Source organism: Rhincodon typus, unplaced genomic scaffold, assembly GCF_021869965.1.
Source record: "Rhincodon typus isolate 14 unplaced genomic scaffold, sRhiTyp1.1 hic_rhity00001684, whole genome shotgun sequence".
NCBI classification, from domain to species: Eukaryota; Metazoa; Chordata; class Chondrichthyes; order Orectolobiformes; family Rhincodontidae; genus Rhincodon; species Rhincodon typus.
This window is the reverse complement of record NW_025967322.1, coordinates 2,750-24,494: the sequence shown is the minus strand read 5'-3', so window position 1 is coordinate 24,494 and position 21,745 is coordinate 2,750. Positions and strand designations below refer to the sequence as shown.

Here is a 21,745-nt window from a genome sequence, read left to right as displayed (position 1 = left end):
TGAACATTGTGCAAGCAACTCACTTCCGACCTTTTGGAGGGCCACAACACTCATTCCACTCACCTGCAAAATAATGTGAAGGGAGAAATGTCACTGAAACACTTTGTTCTGCCAACATCTTTTACTTCTATTTTTAACTGATAAGTCTAGTCATACGGGTTGGATGCACAGCGGACTGTACTGCTAAATGAAAGAATTCCAGACAGGCAGTTATGTTATATGCTAGCTCTTCAGCCGAGATTGTTCTTCTGAGCTTAATATCAATCCAATTGACCATTTTCTTGATGTGCATTTACAATTTTGCCCTTTTTTATGTATTGTTCATCTGACCTGATGATCTGTTAAATAACATGGATTAAATATTCAATGTGTCTGTTGCAGCGTACCCCACACAAAGTCTCTCGAAGCACGAATTAAGGAGGAACTAATTGCTCAGGGTCTTCTAGATTCTGAGGACCGACCTACTGAAGACTCTGAAGATGAAGTTCTGGCAGAGCTGCGCAAGCGGCAGGCTGAGTTGAAAGCCATCAGTACACACAATCGAGCAAAGAAACAGGAACTTCTCAGGTGGGGTTGAATGCACTGGTACTGAATTTGGAATGCAAGTGGGGTGAAATAATGAAATAAGATCTGCTTCATAGAACAGGCTGGTGGCAATTCCTTCATTCTAACGTGATGGGTTCTTTATTCAGCCACTAATCTTTCAGGTGAATGTGTTTAATTTTAAAAAAAAGTTTGGTTCTGTAAGAAAACTGAGTTCCTGTTTGCTGCTGCAGCCTTCAACAAAAAGTTGCATTTATATTGTTCCTTTAACATCAATAAATGCTACATATTGAAACACAAGGATAAAAATATGGAATCTGGGATAAAGAAGGAGATATGAGATGTTAATAAAAGATTGGTCAGAGAGATTTTAAGAAAGATTTTGAAAGAGGAAAAGGAGGTTGTGAGATGGAGAGGTTTAAGTTGAGAATTTGAATGCATAGGTCCTAATTGGTTAAAGGCACATATTGCCTGCACTTCTGCAAAGACAAAGGAAAGCTTTTAAGGACGCTGCCAACCTCAAGCCAATCCATAGCCATTAACCTCTATTTAAAATAAAAAGAAGCAATATCCTTTGCATATAAGGAAGAAAAGAAGTATGCTATGATGATAGAATTAAATTAGGATAAGTGAGAGGAGGCTTGGGTGGAGTGTAAGCACTGACATGGCCTATAGGATATCTGGGACAGAAAACCAGGCCATTATTTAACAGTCTTAAGATCCACTTCCATCATATGTGTCTTTAAGTATTCCATAAGAAAAGGAGAAAATGTTGTAAATATTCAGCAGTTCAAACTGCATGCACAGTTAGAGAAAGAAACCGAATTAACGCCTCAGGTGGATTTTTAGTTTAATCAGAACCTTTAGGTGTAAGCTTATTGACCTGAAACATGAACATAATTTCTTTCCCTCTTCATAAATGCTGCTTGAGTTGCTGAGTTTTCCCTGCAGTTTGTATTTTATTTTGCTCTCTTTGAATATTTCATTTTGGTTTGACTTTTGGCTGGTCTTTATTGAGTCAGGGACCAGTGGTGTCAGTGGAAGGAGTGGGGCGGTGTTCAAATAACCCCTTTCTCTGTCCTGTCCCACCCCAAAATGTCTGGGTTTTTCTTCAGTTGGACCATTTCTTATGAAAGAACATGCTTTACATCACTTCAACACATAAAATAGCAGATGTTCTGGAGCAAGTCAGTTCCTCCGTTGAACCAGAGAATGCAGATTAACTGGACTTGAGTTACTAAGTGCTTCCCAGGTTGTTATAAGGAATAGTCATTAAGTTATTACTGAACTAGCAACATGCTCATGCTTTGTGGTTGACAGCTTTTGCCTGATAATTTGTGTCTTCATTTACTTTATTTGCTTTATTTGAAACATCACCTCCTTTATCCATTTGAGCCATTTGTGAAATTCCTTCTCAGAGATCTCCAACTTGAAAATTAGACCTTCAGAAGTTGTTTGTTCAGTCCGATAAGCTTGTTTCAAAACTCTCTTCCCACCCCAAGAAAAACACTAAGTCTACGTTATGAGAGAAGCAGGGTGTGTATTGATCCATAGATCCTCAGCTTCCTTTCTAATCTTACTGACTGACTGACTCTTTTTTTAAATGCAGACTTGCCAAAGAGGAGTTAAAAAAACAGGAGTTACGGCAACGAGTGAGAATAGCGGACAATGAAGTAATGGATGCTTTCCGAAAGATCATGGCAGCTCGCCAGAAGAAACGCACGCCTACAAAGAAAGAAAAGGATCAAGCGTGGAAGGCACTGAAGGAGAGAGAGAGCATTCTAAAGCTGTTGGACAGTTAAGCCCAATTATGTAAACAAGCTGGACGTCGTTACTTTTGAAAAATTGGCTTAATGTTCATCTTTTCTTGAGTGGTGTGCTTCTGAACTGACAAAAGGAGCGATATTGAACCTTACCTGTTTTGAACTGTTGACATTGCATTCCAGCAGGCTGTCCCTGTCGTGGCCAACTAGTCTTGTTTGTAAAAAGTGGAAGTCTGTCTTTCAGAAATCTGGATGTTGTGCTTTGCTAGTTTGATGTTTGCTGTATGTGAAAGTAATGTGTTTTGGCCAAGTATTCAGATAGTGTAGCATTCCCTTGGCAGCTGTGCCATTGCCAGTCCTTCCAAATGTGATGTTAAAACTGACACTGTATAGCTTTCCAGAAAGATTTTCTTTTCACTTGCATCCCACACCCAACAATGTTTTATAGAAATATATGTGGGGATACCATCAGGACTGAAAGTCTGTTTTCCCCCTTTCTCCTGCAATGCTATTCTTCTCCTTAATTCCAATCCAGCCAACCCGACATACTGTTTGATTTTGTTTCAAATCTTTCTATACTTGCCTCTGGGCCATATGATACTATGTGAAGAAGTATTAAAATACTGCCAATTCCTTTTACAGAAATAAAATCCACTTAAGATTTATAAGCTGTGGGGTAGCAGGTACAATTTATGTCACTGACCATAAGGGATCGTGCCAGTTACAAAAGTTTCAGATGTTTTGCCGTTCACTATTGGGTAAACACTGTGCAATGGCTTGTAGCTTCAGAGATCAGGATGACTGCAGGTACATACTCCAGTGTTTGCTGGTTGTTCAGTTTAGCAGTGGTAACAGTGCTTATTTGAGTTGAATGCCACAGTTAGTAATGCAAGGGATTTTCTATGCAGTTGGTGTTACCTGACAAACTTAGATGTCTTCCATGATCATTAAATGCAATTTTTCCATTTGTTTTCATTTTTATTTTGTGTGGCATGACCATTCCACAGTTCCTTTGTTCATACTAAGGGGAACTGTCTGATGTACTCCTGTGCTCTGTCATATCCATTGGCCTTTGGGAGATTAACTGGAAAGTGGATAGTAGGGGTTAGGTTCAAGTTCAATAATGATAGCCCTTCTCCCTCCCATTTTGTGGATGAAGATGGGATCAGCTGCAATGTCTCTACTCCTTTTGCTAAATAGTGATAAAGGTAGAAAGGACTTTTGTAGCACAGCAGCAGTGTTACTACTTCTTGAGACAGGAGGCCTGGCTTCAATCTTACTTGCTCTGGAGGTGTGTCATAACCATAACTGAGCTGGTTGATTTTTTTTAAAAAAATCTACGAAAATCCTTAATCTGGACTCTGGAATGAAACATTTCCATGTGGAGAAGGTAACAGTTGGACTGCAAATATACATTGAATCATACCACAACATGAATCATTATATATATATAAAAGAAATAAAGAAGTCATGGAGGTTAAAATTAACATGAAAAATTAAACAATACTGATGGAAATGAATTTTTCCAAAAATGCAATCATATTATTGCATTGTCACCTACAGTTTTAAATATAAAGTGAAAAGAACCAGAAGAATTATACTCCTAGACTCACCAAGGGTTTTTTTTTTGCACTGTTTTAAGTTATCTTTTTGCAGCCTTGCTACGATCGAACATCGTTTTGATAATCCCAGTTGCATATTGTAACACAAGATCTCTGATCTCCTCTCCCATTCATCAGTCAGACACACTCTCCAAACCAACCCTTAAAGAGTTAGAAATCAGAATGAGAACCATCCAATGCTGAATCCCCAGCTCAATGCATGTCCCCCACATCAGATGTCCTCATGTTAATTTATGGATTAAAGATGAAACAAGTGTAAGTTTTATCATTTGTGGCATTTAATCCTCTTGGTCTACTGATGATTAACTGGTCCTGTAATGAATTTTCAATAAATGTCAACTTGATTACTTTCTCAGTGTGAAATATGCATTAAATAGGCAATCAAATACAATTTTTATTTATTTACAGAATGTGGGCTAGGCCAGCATGTATTGCCCATCCCTAGTTGCCCAGAGAGGCAGCTAAGAGTCAACCACTGTGGGTCTGGAGTCACACGTAGGGGCTGGACTTGGTAAGGGTATTAGTGAACCAAATAGGGTTTTATGACAATGGTTTCATGGTCATCATTAGACTCGTAATTCCAGATTTTTATTGAATTCAAATTCCACCATCTACCATTGTTGAATTCAAACTGAGGCACCCTTATCATTATTTGGATCTCTGGATTAATAAGTCTAGCCCCAGTATTATTGGAGCTTTTTACAAAGGAAAGGTGAATGAGTTTAAAACTGCTCTGCTACACTGATCAGTTAAATTTGGCTTAAAATAACTGAAGCCATTTCTAGGTCTTGAATTTAGGATGTCATACACTTGCATCAGAAATCACCTTCACTGCAGGAAGACTTTCAAATTAGCCACATCACTTAGAATGGAAAAAGGTTAAATTCTATTTTAGGAGTTTCGAACTCCCAAGTCTCCCAATGTAAATATCCATGTCCCTAGGCATCCACCAAATCTTCTACACGGTGCATAATCCAGGCACTTCAATCAGAATTATAATGACACCCACTGCTAATCTGACGCTCTCCCACCCTCTGTCATGCCTTGAAATGTATTATAATATGTAATATATTTGAAGTAACTGCACAGAGGCCAGAATCCCATCACCAAGTCACCCTTTATTTACTTGCACACTGTACATTGGCTGTGCCCAACCAGCTTGGAGTCAGTCCCTTGACCTGAGGAGATTCTAAATGCTCCGTTTATAGGCTATTGTGCAATTATACTTCGTCATGGAATCCCTACAGTGTAGAAGCAAGCCATTCAGCCCATCAAGTCAACACCAAATAGTGAAAGCTTTGTTCCTGGGTAGCCTCAAACCAGCCACCTTTATGTTTAACATGCTGACTAATTGTGCCAGAGACTGGTGCCCCTGTTTATATTGGTCAACCAGGGCTTCCTGATTGGCCTGGGTTAATCCCAATCAAGTATCTCATTGTCGATAAGATCCAACTGGTTCCAATTACTACAGTATTGATTTAATTGAGGTGTTCTTGCAGCAAGCAAGCACTAGCATTACAGATGAATGGTCTCCTTGCGTGCTGTAGCCATTCTATGATAATATTTCTTTACTGAATATTTAAGTTTTCATTATTCCTTCATTCCCTTTTTGCAAAATTCTCTGATGTCACAGAATGGGGCAGCAGGGGAAAAAAATTGTCTTGTCGACACTTTATATGCTCCAATAATTCTCGAGGCTGTTGTCAATAAAATGTAGGTGGGGAATGACAGCAATATAATGAAATGTGGGTAGCATTAAATAAAGAAAACTAACTAGTGAGAAAAAGTTGAAAATGTCCGTATGGATCATTCCATTTCTCCACAGAGTGTTCCGTAGTGGCTCGTTGGTCTAGGGGTATGATTCTCGCTTTGGGTGCGAGAGGTCCCGGGTTCAAATCCCGGACGAGCCCAAGTGCTTTTATTTTATCACGTAGGATATCTACAAAAGTGTAGGTAACTGCGTCCGGTCCAGAAATTTACGCAGCAGAATATTCCATCACAAACTGGACAGAAAATGAAAGTTATAACTATAACCTTATGTGAAATTCACTTCACGTAAAGGAGTACTTGCACCACACACTAATGAGTGGCTCGTTGGTCTAGGGGTATGATTCTCGCTTTGGGTGCGAGAGGTCCCGGGTTCAAATCCCGGACGAGCCCAATTTTCCTTTTTCAAACATAATCAACTTTCAAATTTTTTTTTCCGGTTATCAGTGCCGATGCTGGTAGTAAAGCGAAGATTCTATGCATTATTTTGCAATATTGACTCAATTTACGCAATAGCACAGCGCAAAAATTAATTCCTTCCCCAATTAATTACAAAAAGGATGAAGGAATGAAAAAAAAAATTGGGCTCGTCCGGGATTTGAACCCGGGACCTCTCGCACCCAAAGCGAGAATCATACCCCTAGACCAACGAGCCACGACAGTAATAAACCCACAACGCGATAATATAAGGTCAATTCTGAAATAGTAACCAATAATTCGTTTTTCATTTTTAGATCTCGGCCAGTCCGCGCAAAAATTCTCCCCTGAAACGATCACATTGCCACTGAATATCTGGAGATCTCGTCTAACATTCATTTCAGACATGATTTTGCTGTTCCCCGGTTTATCAGGACCACAAACGTCTTTTTAAGAAAAGAAACAAGGGCTACGGTTCAGTAAAGTTAAGCGCGTAATTACAACAAAAAATGGTAAAGGGCAGAGGAGTGAGTCCTTGCCCGAAGAGGAGCCTGGTTGCTGGAGCCCCAGTAAGTGAGACTCCGAAAGAATGTGAAACTGCTTCAGCCTCACCTGGTAATGCGCCGCATATTCCAACAGGGGGCGACGCGGCTGCAAATTGCAACATTTCATTCAAACCAAGAAGGTCTGGCATGAGATAGTAGGAACTGCTGATGCTGGAGAATCTGAGATAACAAGGTGTAGAGCTGACATGAAACAGGTCTTACACACTGACTGGCTGCAATTAGCCTAGCACCATCTTAAACTACAACAAGACTTCCTATCATGGGTTTAAACCCCCTTGAAATCCCTACAAAAAATATACAATTTACCCCGATTCACCCACCTGCCTGTCTGTTTCATTTAGTGGGAACGAATGATGGCAGATGCTGTCTTCAGTGTCTGTTTCATGTAATCAGACTCACTTTCGAAAGACCAGGGGTGTCCCAGCTCCTTCAGAACAAATACAAGTTGCTGTGAAGCGATGGGAGCTCTGCATCAGAGAAGTGGTAGCAGGTAAACCAGAGGAGAGTCTCCGGTCTTCCCACTGAGCAGCTCCATCACAAACACAGCACTCTGGACAGTTTTAACCAACCTGTTCAGAGATGTTATCACGCAATTCTGGGGCTAGTGGGACTTGAACCCAGATTGTCTAGCTAATGGAAACTCTTGGAGAAATTAAGCCTCCCTTCCTTGAGCAACTGGGTCAGCAAGGTCGATAAAAATATTGAATCTAAGGTTTTGGAGTAGATCTGTAGCTCGGGTTGTGGGTATTGAGGTTGGTTGGCTCGCCATTATTGAAATTAAAAAATATTGAATGTTCACGCAGGTTCTTTGGCTTAGACGTGGTCACCCAACAGGTTAAGGAAGCTGTCAGGGAAGGAATGGTTGACAAGAACAGAAGTTGCTGGAAAAACTCAGCAGGTCAGGCAGCATCTGTGAAGAGAAAATCAAGAGTTAACATTTCTGAGAACAGTTCTGAGGAAGGGTCACCGGAACCGAAACATTAACTCTGATTTTCTTCTTCACAGATGCTGCCACACCTCCTGAGTTTTTCCAGCAACTTCTGTTTTTGTTCCTGATTTACAGCATCCGCAGTTCTTTTGGTGTTTATCAAGGCCTAGATGACCATCAGTCAGAAGAAGGGAGTCAAGCAGGAAATCATGAAAACTCCAGATTGCATCTCACTCAAGAACTTTTTTTTGAGTTGGTAAACATAATAGTGGTGGTTCCTTTGGGATCTGCAGCCACAGCTCAATTGCACAAAGTGGGAGCAGACTGAAGGGATGAGCTATAGAGGGAGGAGACACAGTAGTGAGGGGTATAAACGTGCTTTTTTTGTGGATGCAAACATGACTCACTGAGGCCAGGTCACGGATGTCGCTGAAAGGCTGCAAGAGTTTGGAAGGAAAAGGATGGACAGTCAGAGGTCATGGTTCACATTAGTCCTCATAAAATACCTAGAAAAAGGGACGAGGGTCTGCAACACAAATTTAGGGAACTAGGTAGTAGATTGAACACCAGGACTTAAAAGGTTGCAATCTCTGAATTACTTCTAGTGCCAGGTGCTCGTGAGTGTAGGAATAGGACGCCTGAATTTGTGGCTGAAGAGTTAGTGCAGGAGGGAGGACTTTAGATTCCTAGATCATTGGGTCAGCTTTTGGGGAAGGTGGGACCTGCACAAGTCCAATAGGCTGTACCTGACCCACAATGGGACAAGCAACCTACCAGAGTTTAGCAATGATGTTGGTGAGGTTTTAAACTAATTTAGCAGGGGTATGGGACAGAAAGTGGAGGTACAATGGTCCGTGATGGACAGACAAATGTAGAAAAAAGCCAAGTTGGTCTGGCAGAGAATTTTGGTGATAGTCAAGTTAACACAGAAGGAGATCAGCAAAGCTGAATGGCATTTACTGTAATGCAAGGGGTCTTGTGAGTAAATCAGATGAGTTGAGGATGCTGATTAAAGCATAAGGATATGATATCACTGCTGTCATAGAGACATGGTTGAGGGAACGGCAGGATTAGCAGCTCAATATATTTTGGGGTATAAAATCAGGTCAGGCAGGGTAAAAGAGAAAATAAAAACTGAAAGAACTGCTGTAAATCAGGAACAAAAACAGAAGCTGCTGGAAAAGCTCAGCAGGTCAGGCAGCATCTGTGAAGAAAAATCAGAGTTAACATTTCGGGTCCAGTATCCTTCCTCAGGGTTGCTGAGCTTTTTCAGCAACTTGTGTTTTTATTGTTGTTGAGGGTAAAAGAGGAGCTGGTTTTGCAATTTGATCGAGGAGCCAATTATTACAGGCCATCAATTACTTAAAGAGGTCAGATATATTAGAAGGCTCCTTAATTTAGGCCATATGGATAGAGCTTATGAACCTAAAGAGGGCAATCACATTTTTGGGAGTGTGCTATGGACTGTCAAAAAGTTCATTAAACTTTAAAATGTAGGAGCAGAATTAAGCCATTTGGCATGGCAAGTCTGCTCCGCCATTTGATCATGATTCATATGTTTCTCGACCCCATTCTCCTGCCTTCTCCTCGTAACCCTTGATCCCCTTACTAATCAAGAATCATCTCCGTCTTAAATACATGCAATGACTTGGCTCCATAGCCTTCTACAGCAATGAGTTTCATAGATTAACCACTCTCTGTCTGAAGAAATTCCCTTTTATCTCAGTTCTAAAGGGTTATCTCTTCACTCTGAGGCTGTGCCTCAGGTCCTAGTCTTTCCTAATAATGGAAAACATCATCTCCATGTCCACTCTATTCAGTGTTGTGTTGGTTTCAATCAGATCCCCCCCTCACCCTTCTAAACTCCATTGAGTGCAGACCCAGAGTCTTCATATGACAAGCCCTTCATCCCGGGATCATTTTTGTGAAAATCCTCTGGACCTCTCCAACGTCAGCATATCTTCCCTAGAAATAGGGTCCAAAACTGCCACAATATTCCAAATGTGGAATCGCCAGAGCCTCATACAGCCTCAGCAGCACATCTCTGCTCTTGTATTCTAACCCTCTTGAAATGAATGCGATCATTGCATTTGCCTTCCTATGTGCCAACTGAACCTGCTTGTCAACCTTAAGAGAATCCTAAACTAGGTCTACCAAATCATAGAGTCATAAAGGATGGAAACAGACCTTTTGGTCCAACTCACCTGCTCCAACCAGACATCACAATCTGACTAGTCCCATTTGCCAGCATTTGGCCTATATCTCTTTGGTGCCTTTTAAATGTTGTAATTATACCAGCCTCCACCACTTCTTCTGGCAGCTCGTTCCATACATGTATCACCCTCTGCATGAAAAAGTTACACTTCAGGTCCTTTTTAAATCCTTCCCCTCTCACCCTCAACCTATGGCCCCTAGTTTTGTTCCCCTATGCCAGGAAAAAGTCCTTGGCTATTAACCCTAACCATACCCCTCATGATTTTATAAACCTCTGTGTCCGACACTCCAGGGAGAAAAAGCCCCAGTCTATTCAGCCTCTCACTATAGTTCAAACTCTCCAGCCCTGGCAAAGCCCTTGTAAATATTTTCTGCACCCTCTCGAGTTTAACAAAATCCTTCAGATTTTCAAAGCCTTTCTTTGTTTAGAAAATAGTCTATGCCTCTATTCTTCCTACCAAAGTGCATAACCTCACACTTACTCACATTGTATTCTATCTGCCACTTCTTTATCCATTGTCCTAGCCTGTCCAAGATCTTCTGTAACCTCCCTGCTTCCTCAACACTACCTGTCCCTCCACCTGTCTTTGTGTCATCTGCAAACTTAGTAGCATTGTCCTTGTTAATGTATAATGTGAATAGTTGTGGTCTCAACACTGACCCCTGCAGAACTCCACTGGTCACTCGTTGCCATCCTGAAAAAGACCCCTTTTATCCCATTCTCTGTCTTCTACAAATCATCCTGTCCTTTGTCCATGTGAGTGCCTTCCCCCTAACACCATGGGAGAAATAGAAGGCAGATATGTTGGCAGATTTCAGAAGAGCATAAAACTAATAGGATGATACTCGTCATGGATTTAACTTCCCAAGACAAAGTGTGAAAGGCTTAGACTGTGTGGAATTCTTAAAATGTATCCAGCAGAGTTGTTTAAGCCAGGATGTCAAAAGTCTTACAAGAGACAGGCTAGAGCTAATTTTAGGGAATGAAGCCAGTCAAGTTGTAGAAGTGTCAATGGGAGAGCATTTCCGTGACCCTATTCAGTAAGATTTAAGGTTGTCAGGGAAAAGGATAAAGACAGACAAGAAATAAAGATTTTGAATTGGGGAAGGCCAACTTTAATAAAGACAGGATATGGCTACTTGTGAGAAAAATCTACATCAGAGTAGTGGGAATTTTCCAGAAAAGGAAACAATAAAAGTGCATGGACAACATGTTCTTAAAGGTGGAGAGAGGCATCAAAGATTCCAGAGAACCCTGGATGTTGAGGAACGTGCTTGATTTGACCAGGAAAAACTGGGAAGCTTCTGATAGATACCAAGGCTCAGAACATCAGAAGCCTAGAGGAGTAAAAAAAGTGTAGCAGTTGACTTAAAACAAAATTGGAAATTGAAAAGGGGCCATGAACAATCACTGTTGGGTAAAATAAAGGAAATTCCAAAGGCATTTTAAAAGTATATTGAGCAAGCAGATAATTAGAAAAAGGGTCAGCCCATTTAGCGACCAAAGTGGGGAATTGTGGGTGGAACTGAAAGACATAGCTGAGGTTTTAAATGAATACTTTACACCTGGTGGGAATCTGGAACTCATTGCCTGAAAGGGTGATTGAGTCAGAAACTCTGGTAATATTTAAGCAGTATTTAGATATTCACTTGTGCTGCTGTAGCAGCCAGACTTATTGGACAAAAGCTGGAAAATGGGATTAATGCAGTGAGAGCTTTGATGATTGGTACAGATACTATGGCCTGAATGAGCTCCTTGTGTGCTATAGATGTCTATGAGCTGAACTACTAAGTGAAGATTGGCTCTCCTTAATTGGGGCAAGGTGGACCTCACAGTGTTAGGGGGATGTATTAATATGGATTGAGGATTGGGAAATACACAAAAGACAGATTTGGGATGAATGTGCCTTTTCAGTTTGGAAAGGCATAACTAGAGGAATGCCGGAAACACCAGTCCTAGTGTCTCAATAATTTAGTGTCCATATTGAAGGCTTACAGGAGGTAGCAGAATGTAATGTATCCAAATTTGCTGATGATACAAAATTACATGGGAGGGCAAGTTGTAATGAGGACGTAAGGAATCTGAAATGGGACCTAAGTAGGTGGAATGTGTGGATAAAGACCTGGCCGATGGAGTTTAATGTAGGAAAGTGAGAAGTCATGCACTCTGGTAGGAAGAATCAAAAGGCAAAGTATTGTGTAAATAGAGAAACTTCAAAACAGTGAGGCGCAAAGGGATCTGGGTGTCCTTATGCATGAAACACAAAAGGTTAGCATGCAGGTGCAGCAATTGCTTAAGAAGACAAATAAAATGTTGGCCTCTATTACTAAGGGGTTGGAGTTTAAAAATAGTGAAGTTTGGTTACAAATGTATAGGGTGTCAGTGAGGCAGCACATTGAGCACTGTTACAGTTTTAATTCCTTTATTTAAGAAAGCATGAACTAACATTGGAGGCTGTCAGAGATTCACTTGTCTAATTCTTGGAATGAAGGGGTTGACTCATTAAGAATGGTTAAACAGGGTAGGCTTTAATTCATTAGATTTCAGAAAAATAAGGGGTAATCTTATTGAAACATACAATTTCTGAGGGAGATTGGCAGAGTAGATATTGAGAAGATGTTTCCACTAACGGTAATCTTAAACAAAGGGACAGAGTTACAGGATAAGGGGGCTCACATTTAAAACTGAGATGCAAAGGAATTACTTCTCAGAGGACAGTGATTGCCTGGAATTTTCTTATGGAGACTAGATCACTGAAAGAATTTAAAGAGGATGTAGATAGATTTTTGAAATATTGTGAAGTTGAGGGCTGGGGTAGATCAGCCATAATCTGGGTGGCACTGTGGCTCAGTGATTAACACCACTGCCTCACAGTGCCATGGACTTGGCTCGATTCCAGCCTTAGGCAACTGTCTGGAGTTTGCACATTCTCCCCCATGTTTGCGTGAGTTTCCTCCCACAGTCCAAAGATGTGCAGGTTATGTGAAGTGGCCAGGCTAAATTACGCATGGTATCTGGGGATATGCAGGTTAGGTGGATTAGTCACGGGAAATGCAGAGTGACTGGGGTGAATCTGGGTGGGATGCTTTTTAGAGAGTCAGCATGGACTCAATGGGCTGAATAGCCTGCTTCTACACTGTAGGGATCTTGTTGAATGATAGAGCAGGCTGTTGGGGCTGAATGGTCTACTTCTGCTTCCTCTGTTCTACGGAGTGGGATTTAAACTCAAAGCTTCAAACTCAGAGCCCGTTGTATCACAAGACCTCCCTGAAAGCATGATTATTCAAAAAAGTCTTGTTAAACTAAGAAGATATAATCATAAAATTATTCTGTATTATGCAATCTTATTTAAATATAGGCTGGAACAGTATGAGTCGGTATGAATTAATAGCAGCCTGGATTTTGGGACTATTTTTGCATTCGCTCTGTTTCCAGGTCATTGTGTGGTATTTGTTCTCCATTATATATGGCAATGCAACACTTCTCCATGATCAAGCTGTAAATTTTAGGGTCAGTGAGTTGATTCGTGTAGGAGTATGAAAATTAACATTGCTGTTTCTAAGAGTAGCAAATTGGAAAGAAAAGTAAATTTTAACAAAGTTAAAATAAGATTTGGATAAATTACTGTCATAAGCTTGTTCAACCAAGAATAATGGATACTTGAATTTTAATACTCTGAGAATAATATTACCAAAGCATTAATACAATTCCTTAGGCAATCCCTTAGGATCACGGAGCAATTGTTTCCACTCCATGAGATGGCTGATAAATCCAACGCACGATCTGTAGATCCTCCATGGGTCGGTGTGCTGGAAGGATTGGGTAGATGAGACATTTGGAGGTTTGTACACTTGCTCTGACAACTTATCTTTACTTCTGTATACTTCTGATGAAATCTTTTGAAGAGTTCGCTGCCTTCCCCAGTGAACCAACTCTACTTTGATTGATCACGAGCCAGGAATTGAGGAGATGTTTGACCTCTTCAGAGGGTGCTTTGAGGAAATTACTAAAGTATTTCCACTGTCTTCCTGGGAGTGTCCTTCTGTGACTAGAGCAGTTCTTTGGGATTCCGTTTTTGGGCATGCAGACTGCATGATCCAAATGGGAGAGCTGATTTTGAGTGATTATTACCTCAATGCTGGACATGATGGCTTTGGAAATGTTGCATTTGAACCATTTTGTTGGCCACCAGATTTAGATGTTTTCTCAATAGCACCATTGGTGGTTCCTCTTCAGTACTTTGAGATGCCTCCCATTGGTTTCCCAAGTCTCCAAAGCTTATAGGAGCGTGAAGGTTACTGCTGCCCAGTAAAACATGACCTTAGTCTCAATTTTAAAGTATTTGGTCCTCAAATATTCATTCTCAGGCACTGAAAGACTGTGCTGGAATACTGAAGGTGATGATGAATTTTGTTGTCTGTCTTCGTCTGAGGAGGCTCCTGAGATATAGAAGAAACAAAGAACAAAGAAAATTACAGCACAGGAACAGGCCCTTCGGCCCTCCAAGCCTGTGCTGATCGAGATCCGCTATCTAAACCTGTTGCCTATTTTCCAAGGATCTATATCCCTCTGCTCCCTGCCCATTCATGTATCTGTCTAGATACACCTTAAATGACGCTATTGTGTCTGCCTCTACCACATTTTCCAGACTATCACAGCTGATTATAAGCAAAGAGGGGAAGTGTTCTGCTGTCGGAACTGACTGGAAAAGGACCTTAGTTTTGTGGGTTTTCAGTGAAAGGCCCATTTTTTCAGATGTTTCAGCAAAGGAATGGACACACACTAAGGCATCATCAGAAATAGGAGAAGGATTAGGACATTAGAATCTTGAGCCTGCTCCACCGTTCAATAAGATCAAAGCTGATCTGATTGTGACCTTAACTTCAATTTTCTATCTGCTAACCTGCAGCCCACCCAAACCATGTTGCCCTTGTCAATCAAAAATCTGACTAAGTCAGCCTTGAATAGATTCAATGACCCAGCTTCCAACACTCTCTCCAGGAAAGAAAATTCCAAAGTCTAACAAACAGAAAACAAAAACCTCTTCATCCTCATCTTAAATGAGAGGTTATTTTTTAAAACTGTGGTTGGTAATTCAAGACTTGCCTACGCGAGGAAACATCTTCCCAACATCTACCCTGTTAAGCCTCCTTCGAATCATATATGTTTCAATAAGACCATCACTCATCATTCTAATCTCCAGTAAATGTAATCCTAACCTTCTCTCTTCGTCATATGACTACTTCATCCCAGAATCAGCCTAGTGAACCTTTTCTGACCCTTTGCTTTAGTGCAGTTAAATGCCTGCAGAAGTAAGGAGACCAAAATTGCACACTACTCCAGACACAGTTTTGCTAAGGCCTCACAACATCTCCCTCCTTTTATTCTTACACTCCCCTTGCACTAAAGATCAATATTCCATTTGCCTTCCCGATAACTTGCTTTATTTGGAGGACACCTCAGTTGGTTTAATGAACAAGAGCTGGCCCAGAGCAATCTATTTACTGAAGCGCAATAACTGAGATTGGAGTCATTTTGAATGTGTTTCAAAACAGTGTAGGTTGAACAAGTTCTTGTCTGTTCTGTAAAATATTTGTGTGCATTTGCTAGAGAGGAGCTGCAGTATTGCAGCCTGGAAGTTGGAGAAGAGGGTTGGTGTGATGACACAGCCCAGTCTCCATTGAGATAGGGTGAAGACAGGGTGTTGGTTCCATGGACAAGGATCTTGGCTTTCATATCATCATGGATTAGTTGAAGGACAGTGACAAAATTTTCAAGACAGCCCCATTTGAACAGCTTTACCAGAGTCAAAGGCTGCAAGGAGATTGAAAAATACTGTTGTTATTGTTGTTGTTGAAGAATACTGTGTACTGTTCCTTGCAAGCTCCTTTAATTTCCCACACAGCAAATACCATGCCTGTCCTGCCTCTTGCTGGATAAAAAATACAGTGTATTTCTCAAAAGAGATCCTCAACTGTGGGGAGGAGGCAAATGTGGAGGAATCTTGCAGCCCACCACCACCTTCTCAAGGGGAGTTAGGACAGGCAATAAATACTAATCCAGGCAACAAAAACATCAAATAAATTTGCAAAAAAAGCCTCCATTGTGGCAGATGAATGGAGACTTTTCTGTACTTAACTCAGTGGGACTTGATGACTCCCTTTGTGAATACTGTCAAAATCCCAATGTCCCTAAGATGCTTTTCCAGATGAGCGATCCAAGATTGTGCAGCCATGCCAGGATTAGATCTCCACTGTATCTGAAATTTTGTCGGGGATTTAATCTGCTTGGGATATGATGAGTATTTATAACAAATTATTATTATGTGGGGACCAGAGTTCCAAAGTAAAGGTAAATAGGTTTTTGGGCTATAGTTCTGTAAAGGTTACTTTTTATAAGGGACAGAAAGCCTTTTTTTTCCCCCAGAAGTGGATCAGAACAGCGTTTCCACAAAATCATGTGACTTAAACCAAAAGTCTAGGGAAGCTACCTAGTGAGATAAATGCTGAAGTGTTTACCTATTTAATATTTATGACCCAGAAAGAAACAGATGGAGAGCAACCACATGTAGGTCCAGTTCAGTTTAATTTTATCAGTCTCCAGGCCATCGAAGTTGGAAAGAAATCTCAAGCTGTTTTAGCAATCTATGTAGATAGATCTGGAAAAATCCCTGAGATTTTTTTTCAAGATTTTGGTGAGTTAGCTTGTGTCTGTGTGTCCCAGGAGACAGTAGTAGAAAGAATCACATCTTGTGAATTGCATAAATCTGCCAAAGGAAATTCTTGCATAGTAAGAAATTTTGAAACGATGCAGGAGAGATGCGTCACTGCAAATGAGTGTCTGTGAAAGATATTGCTTTGAGAATGATTTTAATCTTCCATTTTACTGTTTATGATAAGATATTTCTAAATTTTCTTATAAATAGAAATGTTTATTTTCTTTTGTGTATTAAACTCATATTATTTTGTTAAAGTTAGGGGAGGTGATTGCTTAGTTGTATTATCACTAGCCTATTAATCCAAAAACTCAGCTAATAATGGGGGACTCAGGTTCAAATCCCACCATGGCAGACAATGGACTCTGAACGATAAAAAAAATCTGATATTGAGAATCTACTAATGATCATGAAACCATTGTCAATTGTTGGTAAAACCCATTCTGGCCCACTACCTGTACGCCAGCGGTCTTACGTCAATATGTTCAGTGATTAACCATCATGGTGACCAAATTGCAACAGCAAATCTTATGGTTTATCAAGCTAGGTATCATTTTGGGATCTGAATTGCCCAGTATTACCATTAACTGGGATCCTAACACCTAGGGTTTGTTACATTTCAATTGACAAATTGCTTTTTTTAACTTTGGTCCAGATGAGCCAGATGGGATATCAAGGAATGAAATTGAAGACATTCAAGTCGAAGACAGAGTCTTGGTTGAGGAGCTGTTCAAAATGTTTATTCCAGTAAGAGGTGATTGCTCCTTGCTCTTCATGCCCCGTCCTCCATGTTTGGCTCTCAGCAGGCCAAGCCCTTGAGTACTTGGGCATAGATCACCCTGACAGCACTAACAAAATGCACATGTTGATGGTGTCTGTGAGCTGTTTGGATCTTCCATGATTAAGTCATAGAGTCATAAGCATGGAAACAGACCCTTCGGTCCAACCAGCCCATGCCAACCAAAATCCCAAAATATGCTAGTCCCACTTGCCTGTGCTTAGCCCATATTCCCTCCAAACATTTCTTATTCATGTACTTATCGAAATGTCATTTAAACATTGTAACTGTACCCATAGCCACCGCTTCCCCTGGAAGTTCATCCTACACACAAACCATCTTCTGTGTAAAAAGAACAGTCCCTCAGGTCCTGTTAAATTTTTTCTCCTCTCACCTTAACAATATGCACCCTAGTCTTGAACTCTCCCACCCTAGGGAAAAGGGACCTGCCATTCACCCACCTATACCTAATTGATCTTTCTACCCACCATTTATTCTTTATGTTGCCGTTTTATACCGTACCTTGGTCTTTAGTGATGTGCAGGACTGTTTCTTTTCTCTTGATGTCTGGTGAAGTTTCCAATTGCTGAAATCCTGGTACCTGCTGTCAACTTGGTCCCGTATCTTTTGGTCATACCTAAGCTTTAAAAGCACTGAGAATGAGAAGCATGGGCTTGAGATCCACAACAGATAATAGATACTGGAATGTTTTGTACAAAGGGTAATAGATACTGGGTAAGACTGATAGATAATAATAGGTATCTGGAAATGAGGTGCATAGAGAATAACTGACACCTGGAAGTGAGACACACAGAAAATAATATATACCTAGGAATGAGATATGAACATATTGACAAATGCCTGGAGGATAATGGATGGAAAGTAAAAGATGTCAGGAATGAGATAAATTAGAATGTAAAAAATTGCTTTGGCTCCAATTTAAAGAGATTGGTGTCTATGTAGATGCTAATTACAGACAATAAGCCATGAATCAAATATTCCTACAAAAACTGCCTAAGTGTTCCTTATAGATAGTATTATTTAGGTCGACACTGTTTGCAGACAAGAATTGTCTGTAGATATTAGTGGCCTGTGTTTAGATAATCCTTGTATACTGTGGTCTATAATTAAATGATGTCTAGCTAACAGTAGATTGTGTATGGGTACTGTTAAGTAAGTGATCTGTGCACTGATTTTACAAAAACAGAAATTGCTGAAGAAACTCAGCAAGTCTGACAGCATCTGCGGTAAGAAAGCAGAGAAAACATTTCAAGTCCAGTGACTCATCTTCATCTTTAAGTTACTTACAGGTAGTTGTTTTTGTGGTATTTATAGTTATTAACTCTTAGTAGATGCTATTTATGTAGTCTCACTGCATCGATGTTACTTTTGTAGAGTACCTGGTTATTATTGTTATCTACATACAATGGTCTTTGGTAAAATCTATTGGTACATATTGTCTTATGTAAATGCTACTTGTACAGTCTCAGTACGTGCCATTCAAATACAGTAATGTTTGTAATTACTCATCACATTCACCTCCCATAGATCACACAAATCAGAGGCAAGAATAGGTCATTAAGCCCCTCAAACCTGCTTTGACATTCAGTCAGATCGTGACTGGTCTGATTGTAACATAAAATCCACTTTCCTGCCTACCTTGATAACCCTTCAGCCTGTAACACGAATCTATCTATCTCTGCCTTAAAAATATTGAAGGACTCTTGCTCTCACCACCTTTTCAGGAAGGGAAAGACACGTGACCCTCTGAGAGAAAAGATTTTGCCTAATCTTTGTTTTAGCCAGAGATCCCTGATTTTTAAACAGTGACCCTTAGTTCTAAATTATTCCATCTCCACATCCACCCTAACAAAAACCTTCAGCATCTTAAATGTTTCAATCAAGTTGCCTCTTACTCTTCTAAACTCCAACATACAATTCTAGCCTGTTCAAGCTTTTAATGTTTTAGCAAAGGTTCAAGCTTTCCAAGACAGCCTGCCCATGCCAGATATTTATACAAGTAATGGTTTGTGTTGGATAAATATGGGTACATTGAATTATGTCACATATCACCACAGTATCATGGCAGAACAGACGTAATGGCAGAATACATAAACACAGTGGCTACAAGAGCAAGTCAGGGGCTAGGAATACTGCGGGGAGTAACTCACCTCCTGACTCCCCAAAGCATGGTCCACCATCTACAAGGTACAAGTCAGGAATGTGATGGAATACTCCCCATTTTCTTGGATGGGTGCAGCTCCAGCAATACTCAAGAGGCTTGACACCGTCAAGGTCAAAGCAGCCTGCTTGATTGGCATCACATCCACCAACATACACTCCCTCCACCACTGATGCTTAGTAGCAGCAGTATGTACTACCTACAAGATGCACTGTAGAAATTCACCAAAGATCCTTAGACAGCACCTTCCAAACCAATGACCACTTCCATCTAGAAGGACAAGGGGCAGCAGATACATGGGAACATCACTACCTTCAAGTTCCCCTCCAGGGCACTCAACATCCTGAGTTGGATATGTAACGCTGTTTCTTCATTGTCACTGGGTGAAAAATCTGGAATTCCCTCCATTAAGGGTATTGCAAGACAACCTACAGCAGGTAGACTGCGGTGGTTCAAGAAGGCAGCTCACCTTCTCAAGGGCAACTAGGGATCGGCAATAAATGCTAGACAGCCAGCGATACCCATGTCCCATGAATGTATATAAAAAAAACAGGTTCAAGGGACTCAATGACCTGCTCCTCCTCATATTCTTACATCTAACAATCTCTAATCACAATTTATGGATTGATTCAATACAGAAGGAGATTATTGAACCTTTGTGTCTGCACTGAGCTATTTTTCCTGTTTCTTTCCTGTTTCAAGTATTTATCCAATTCACTCTTTCAGACAGTGTATCCAAGATCATAACTTCCTGCATCAACTTTATTTGCCTCTTGTTTCCTCTACCTCTTTTGTCAATTCACTTTATTTTGTGTGCTTTGGTTAATGATTTTCTGTCTTTGCGACAACTTATCTTTCTTTATTCTATCAAAACTGTTAAAGATTTTGAACAGGCATAGTGAATTTTCTCTTAAGCTTCTTTGTTCCAAAAAGAACAACTCTAGTTGCTCTAGTATCTTCATATAACTGAAGCTTTAAACAAATTTAACAAAGCTTCAATGCATCCTCTCTTGGGCCTTGTTGTACTTTGCAAAATGCAAACACCATACTATACCTGGGGCCTAACCGTACTCTAAAAAGGTACAGTGTGATATCCTTACTTTTGCATGCTGCTATAATGTCAAGGATCCTGCATTGTTACAGCATTTTCAACTCTGCCACCTTCAAAGATTTGTACATGTATACCTTTAGGTCTCTCTGTTCCTCTACGGTCTTTAAATTGTACCAATTAGTTTATATAAACACTTCCTACCAAAATGAATCTTTTCACACTTTCATCTGCTGTGTAAGTGCTTATTTTGCTATCCTCTTTACTGCTTATTATGTTTCAGACTTTTGTCTCACCTGCTAAGTTTAAAATTGTGCCATGTATAGCCAGGAGCAGATCATTAATATATATGAAAGAGGAGCCAGCCAACATCAATTTCTGGGAAACACCACTGCACTCTTATTCCAATCTGAAAAGTAAAAATTCACCATTTTTTTCTACTTTCTGTCCTGTAGCCAATTTCATCTCTACACAGCCATTATCCTTTTAAGTTTCAATCTAGCCAGACTAGTATGTGATGCTTCGCTAAACATATTTTGATGGAGCATATATGCAATGTCATCCACACTACCCTCAACCGTTTTCTCCACTACTTTGTCAAAGAACTGACTCAAATATTAAAAATTCAGGATGGCTTTTATTTATTTACCCATATTATTCCAAGTGCCAATTCATTTTGTGAGAGATTAATGTCTCACCAATTTTCCCCAATGCTGACTATGGTCAGATTGGACTTGAATTTTTCCCTTGCCCATTTATTGAATAGGATCAGAACATCTGCTATCCCCAAGTGCTCTGGCGACAGTCCTGTTTCTCAAGAGGATGTAAGAACTATAAGCAAACAGTAACTTCCATGCATCCTAGTCACAGACAGTGGTCTCTCTGTAGGTGTTCTTTGCAGACAGATATTCTGGCTGTCTATATATTTATAAATACATAGAACAAATGCAGGAGATCTTCACATGAAAGAAGACTCCCATAGGTGGTGTCATATACAGTTGGAAAAGTATCTTCTCTTGATTAATTGCTTTAAGTTTTTATCCCAAATGGGGGACAGATTTGGAGCTGGTGTGCCTGGCACTTCCTAGTTCTTGGCTGACATGTTTCCTGGCTTGCTGGTGTCTCTGGCCTCTTTTCAAGTTACCAGATTCCAAGAAGTGACGGATTTTGTCACTGGTGTAAGATGCAAACTCGTATCTGT

General features: G+C 40.3%; 1 protein-coding gene and 3 non-coding genes across 4 annotated transcripts; 3 read left to right on the top strand and 1 right to left on the bottom strand.

The window, feature by feature from the left end:
• Positions 1-349: 349 nt before the first annotated feature.
• LOC125481316 (transcriptional adapter 3-like) lies at positions 350-4,278 on the top strand (the record flags this gene model as incomplete). Its single annotated transcript, XM_048592699.1, has 2 exons — positions 350-567; positions 2,153-4,278. Coding segments are annotated over 2 exons (411 nt in total), but the record flags the coding sequence as incomplete, so codon positions are not given.
• Positions 4,279-5,766: 1,488 nt separating this feature from the next.
• Positions 5,767-5,838, top strand: trnap-ugg. The gene has a single exon. It is a non-coding gene; the product is annotated as a tRNA-Pro (tRNA).
• A 178-nt stretch (positions 5,839-6,016) lies between these two features.
• Positions 6,017-6,088, top strand: trnap-ugg. Its single transcript has one exon. It is a non-coding gene; the product is annotated as a tRNA-Pro (tRNA).
• A 190-nt stretch (positions 6,089-6,278) lies between these two features.
• On the bottom strand, positions 6,279-6,350 carry trnap-ugg. Its single transcript has one exon. It is a non-coding gene; the product is annotated as a tRNA-Pro (tRNA).
• Between the last annotated feature and the right edge of the window lie 15,395 nt (positions 6,351-21,745).